At 43.1% G+C, this 5978-nt stretch overlaps 2 protein-coding genes across 2 annotated transcripts; both read right to left on the bottom strand.

Moving 5' to 3' along the window:
- Positions 1 to 4222: 4222 nt before the first annotated feature.
- LOC103521271 lies at positions 4223 to 5026 on the bottom strand. Its single transcript, XM_008486380.1, has one exon. The coding sequence runs from the start codon at positions 5024 to 5026 to the stop codon at positions 4223 to 4225; it is 804 nt and encodes a 267-aa protein (XP_008484602.1).
- A 186-nt stretch (positions 5027 to 5212) lies between these two features.
- On the bottom strand, positions 5213 to 5887 carry LOC108253933. Its single transcript, XM_017448763.1, has one exon. It carries the CDS (start codon positions 5885 to 5887, stop codon positions 5213 to 5215), a length of 675 nt encoding a protein of 224 aa, XP_017304252.1.
- Positions 5888 to 5978: the final 91 nt, after the last annotated feature.

Here is a 5978-nt window from a genome sequence, read left to right on the forward strand (position 1 = left end):
CGCAGGTCACATCGTCTTGGGTATAGACCCTAGTGTGACATAGGGTACACCTACCAGGACATAGGGTCCCAATCGTCATTCATAGCGACTATGTTGGACAACTATTTAGTTCCCCCCCCATTATTTAGTACATCAAGATCCCGCATTTAGTTTGGTAAATGGTCCGCATTTACTACATGGTGGAGGTGCGGGCACCGGGTTGATAATGTTGTCCCTACATAGTTGAATCGAGTCAGTGTTGGTTGCTCTATTTAGGGTACGCAAGGCCATTCCCTTTCCCTTCTCTTTGTTCAAGGCAGTATTAAACCATTTTTTTCAAGTAAATAATAATATAAATCAAAAACATTTAAAATTAGTACTTTATGTACACTTCTATACTACGTTCATGGATGCTTTCCGTGTGAGACGCCATACAGAAGTTGGTGGAACATCTTCAGGAATTGTTGTTCCAGGCTGTGCCTACTTTGAGGAAGCTCTAAGCAGACAGAGTTCGCAGTAGACTCAGTTCAATCCTCTCAAATCAAAGGTACAGAAATTAAGAAATTCCAATGACCGTTTTGTTCGAGAAAGTCAAGGATTTCTTAACTTCAAATGAGGAGCTGAGCGAGAAGCTAAGAACGTATTGGATTGGAGTCCAATAATCTTCACAGGATTACAGCCGAGGATCTCCTAGTTGAGACTGGACATTTCATGAAACCCAAGGAACTCCATCTCTCATACAACCAGCTCCGGCGTTACCACACGCTTCCTCAGGGGCAATTCTCCCAAACTTCAGTTGCCAGTTTTTAATGGTGACATCCTAAAAATGACGGGAATTTTGGACCGCTTTACATCCGTTGTGGATCGACGCACAGATATTTTAGAAGTCGAGATAAACTGGCATATCTTGTTGGGGTCAGTGGAGGAGGATGCAAAACAGGCAATCGAAGGTCTGGAAACTTACAAATGCAAACCTACAAGTTGGCAGTCCAGAAACTCAAGGACAGGTTTGGGAAAACCCAAATCTGATTATAGATGCCTCACTATGCTGCGTTGAACAGGATTCCAGTTGCGGTGAACACTACAACAGACCTTCGACGCGCTCTGGATACCGTGGAGCGCCATATGCGAACCCTTGAGGACTCTGGAGAAGATATAAATCATAATCAGTTAAGAACTACAGTGATGGAAAAATTTCCTCAAGAAATCATATATGAACTGCGTATGGATATGGAGTCCAGTGGCCACAGCGTAAAACTTTGAGAGAGACTCTGGAAAAAATCGTTTTCTGCCAGAGAAACATCATTCGCCATGACCCAGCGAAGGTTGGATCAAGTCAACTGATTGAAAGTTTCACCACCGAAAGTCTACTTACCACTGTTGGGAAACCAAGACCAAGTAGTGGAATAAGGGTCAGTTTCGCAGGAAACCTGACAATCCTCGAAAGTCTTCTTGGGTCGGTGAAATCCAGCCACTTATGCTTTGTCAAATAAGCGCCGTGATAGAACAGCCCATCACCTAGACCAGCTTCAAAGAAGAGGAAGCTTGAATGTATTTACTGCAAGGGTGATCATTACAACGACGCTTGCAAAGAAGTATCAACCATTGATGCCAAGGAAACGTATTTCTACTCAAAAGAAAGGTTGTTGCTTTGTATGCTTGCGAAGGCGACCACTTGTCGGATAAGTGTACTTACAAACGCAGATGTTACCATTGCAATGTCAATGGAGATCACAACAGGAGTATTTTGTCCAAGCCAATTTAAACCAAGCAAAACATCTAGTAGCACGCTTGCCACAGCATTGACATGAACGATTCCCCTACAGCAGTTGCCTGCGCAGTAAACGACAAAGGGAGAAAAGAAAGGTTCGTATCCTCTTTGATACTGGAAGTCAAAGAAGTTATGTCACAAACTCTGTTGCACAACAATAGCGCTTGTGGACGATAATCCAGACAATCAAATAGATTTGACTGTATACACTTTTGGTTGCATGAAACCAAGACGATCAAGATTCTTTGGTGTCTCTCATGATTCGTTTGAAAGATGACTCGGTCTTAGAAATCTCAGTCTATGCGGTGCCTAGAATAACGGGACCCTTTGGCAAGCAACTTTGACTTTAAACAGCATGTTCAGAAACGGTTTCCAGATTTAGACATTGCCATTGATTCAGAGGTTGACAAAACCTGCTGATCTCTTGATTGGAAGTGATCTTTACCATTCCTTTGTCAAGGGACAAGTTAAACATGTTGAAGAAAACTTACATTTGGTCCAATCCAAACTAGGCTGGATTGTTTGTGGTCAAGAATCTGACAAATTTCCAGAACGGACTATGTCTTTCCTCACTATAGTGTCAGGAATTGATGACTCCATGTCTCAATTTGTTGCACCTGATCCACCTCTTAATGATGATAAGATCAAAGAGTTGTGGGGAGTTGGAAGCCATAGGGATCCGAGACTCGCCCTAAGATCCTACATCAAGATGAGATCATTGAGTTTCTTCAACAAAACGACAATCTTTAAAGATGGACGTTTACCATGTGAAATGGCCATGGACACAATATCCTACAGACCTCCACCAATTTGGGATTAGCCACAGGACGTCTAACCAGTCTGGTGAAAAGGCTTGATCATCAAAACTCTTGAACTTTTACGACCAGGTTCTTCAAGATCAATTGCGACTAGGTGTCGTAGAAGTAGTTGATAATCCTGCGGGAGTTTCCACCACATCCGGTGCATTATCTGCCTCATCACTGTGTTATACAAGAGGGCAAGACTACAAAACTACGAGTAGTCTATGATGCAATCGTCCAAAACGCGTGGAAGCTTACAGTCTAAATGATTACCTCTTCAAAGGTCCACGCATGCTAGATGATTTAGTTGGATTCCTTATTCCATTCAGATTGCACGACATTGCTTTTGTAGCTGACATCGAGAAAGCATTCCTGCAGATTGGACTCCAACTAGAAGATCGCGATGTCACCAGATTTCTATGGTTGAAGACGTACACGCTGGTGTCACATCCAAACAACATTATCTATCCTACGTTTCACACGCGTGCCGTTTGGCATTGTATCCAGTCCTTCAATCCTAGCTGCCACGCTAAATATTCATCTTGCTCGACAAGGTAAGCTTTGAAGCAAAGACAATTTCAGAAAGTCTTTTATGTCGACAACCTGCTACGTAGTGTACCGACATTAGAAGAAGCTAAAGCAATCGTTCTCAGTTGGAAATTCAACGTGTCAATGAGCTGTCAATGAACATCAGAGAGTGAACTTCCAACAATGGAAGAGTTTCATGAGGTCCATATCCGATGAAAAGAAGAGCACGAAGACTACTGTTTCAGTCCTTGGTTTAGAGTGGAACAGGGATGACGAACACGCTTAGAATTGCAGTCGATATAGACAAATTTCGACAAACCAGTGTCTACAAAGCGTGGCCTACGTGTAGTTTCGTCCGTGTTTGGATCCGTGTGGATTCCATGCCCACTTTCCCTTCCAGCCCAGAATCTCATCAAGGAACTCTGGAAGGACAAGCAAGTGGGGCAATGAATCCCACTGGATCAAACACTGGACGAACTACACGTAGGTGTCACGCTTTGTAGACGCACTGGTTTGTCCGAGAATGTGTCCTATATCGAGCTGCAATTCTGAAGCGTGTCGCTCATCGCCTGTTCACTCTAAACGCAAGACTGAAACAGTTTGTAGTCTTCGTGCTCTTCGTTTTCACTTCGGATATGGACCTCATGAACTCGTTCATTGGTTCGGAGGTTCCACTTCTCTGACTCGTTCATTGACGCTATTGAACGTTGAATTTCCAACTGAGAAGATTGGCTTTAGCTTCTCTATGTCGGTACACTACGTAGCAGGTTGTCGACATAAAGACTTCTGAAATTGTCTTTGCTTCCAAAGCTACGCTTGTCGAGCAAAGATGATATTTTAGCAGTGGCAGCTAGGATGAAGGGACTGGATACAATGCCAAACGGCACGCGTGTGAAACGTAGATGGATAATGTTGTTTGGATGGACCACCAGCGTGTACGTCTTTCAACCATAGAAATCTGGTGACATCGCGATCTTCGTAGTTGGAGTCCAATCTGCAGGATGCTTTCTCGATGTCAGCTACAAAAGCAATGTCGTGCAATCTGAATAGAATAAGGAATCCAACTAAATCATCTAGCATGCGTGGACCTTTGAAGAGGTAATCATTTTAGACTGTTAAGCTTCCACGCGTTTTGGACGATGCATCATAGACTACTCGTAGTTTTGTAGTCTTGCCCTCTTGTATAACACAGTGATGAGGCAGATAATGCACCGGAATGTGGTGGGAAACTCCGCAGATTATCAACTACTTCTACGACACCTAGTCGCAATTGATCTTGAAGAACCTGGTCGTAAAGTTCAAGGGTTTGATGATCAAGCCTTTTCACCAGACTGGTTAGACGTCCTGTGGCTAATCCCAAATTTGGTGGGAGGTCTGTAGGATATTGTGTCCATGGCCATTTCACATGGTAACGTCCATCTTTAAAGATTGTCGTTTTGTTGAAGAACTCAATGATCTCATCTTGATGTAGGATCTTAGGCGAGTCTCGGATCCCTATGGCTTCCAACTCCCACAACTCTTTTATCTTATCATCATTAAGAGGTGGATCAGGTGCAACAAATTGAGACATGGAGTCATCAATTCCTGACACATAAGTGAGGAAAGACATAGTCCGTTCTGGAAATTTGTCAGATTCTTGACCACAAATAATCCAGCCTAGTTTAGATTGGACCAAATGTAAGTTTTCTTCAACATGTTTAACTTGTCCCTTGACAAAGGAATGGTAAAGATCACTTCCAATCAAGAGATCAGCAGGTTTGTCAACCTCTGAATCAATGGCAATGTCTAAATCTGGAAACCGTTTCTGAACATGCTGTTTAAAGTCAAAGTTGCTTGCCAAGGGTCCCGTTATTCTAGGCACCGCATAGACTGAGATTTCTAAGACCGAGTCATCTTTCAAACGAATCATGAGAGACACCAAAGAAGTCTTGATCGTCTTTGGTTTCATGCAACCAAAAGTGTATACAGTCAAATCTATTTGATTGTCTGGATTATCGTCCACAAGCGCTAATTGTTGTGCAACAGAGTTTGTGACATAACTTCTTTGACTTCCAGTATCAAAGAGGATACGAACCTTCTTTTCTCCCTTTGTCGTTACTGCGCAGGCAACTGCTGTAGGGAGAATCGTCTCATGTCATGCTGTGGCAAGCGTGCTACTAGATGTTTTGCTTGGTTTAAATTGGCTTGGGCAAATACTCCTGTTGTGATCTCCATTGACATTGCAATGGTAACATCTGCGTTTGTAAGTACACTTATCCGACAAGTGGTCGCTTCGCAAGCATACAAAGCACAACCTTTCTTTGAGTAGAATACGTTTCCTGGCATCAATGGTTGATACTTCTTTGCAAGCGTCGTTGTAATGATCACCCTTGCAGTAAATACATTCAAGCTTCCTCTTCTTTGAAGCTGGTCTAGGTGATGGCTGTCTATCACGGCGCTTATTTGACAAAGCATAAGTGCTGGATTTCACCCGACCCAAAGAAGACTTTCGAGGATTGTCAGGTTTCCTGCGAAACTGACCCTTATTTCCACTACTTGGTCTTGGTTTCCCAACAGTGGTAAGTAGACTTTCGGTGGTGAAACTTTCAATCAGTTGACTTGATCCAACCTTTGCTTGGGTCATGGCGAATGATGTTTCTCTGGCAGAAACGATTTTTTCCAGAGTCTCTCTCAAAGTTTTTACGCTGTGGCCACTGGACTCCATATCCATACGCAGTTCATATATGATTTCTTGAGGAAATTTTTCCATCACTGTAGTTCTTAACTGATTATGATTTATATCTTCTCCCAGAGTCTCAAGGGTTCGCATATGGCGCTCCACGGTATCCAGAGCGCGTCGAAGGTCTGTTGTAGTGTTCACCGCAACTGGAATCCTGTTCAACGCAGCATAGTGAGCATCT

This window comes from Diaphorina citri, unplaced genomic scaffold, assembly GCF_000475195.1.
Source record: "Diaphorina citri unplaced genomic scaffold, Diaci psyllid genome assembly version 1.1 scaffold4888, whole genome shotgun sequence".
Taxonomy (NCBI): domain Eukaryota; kingdom Metazoa; phylum Arthropoda; class Insecta; order Hemiptera; family Psyllidae; genus Diaphorina; species Diaphorina citri.

Bases quoted from the DNA above. Each gene is read 5' to 3' on its own strand.
- LOC103521271 (XM_008486380.1), bottom strand. From the start codon at position 5,026: ATGAAACCAAAGACGATCAAGACTTCTTTGGTGTCTCTCATGATTCGT.
- LOC108253933 (XM_017448763.1), bottom strand. From the start codon at position 5,887: ATGCGAACCCTTGAGACTCTGGGAGAAGATATAAATCATAATCAGTTA.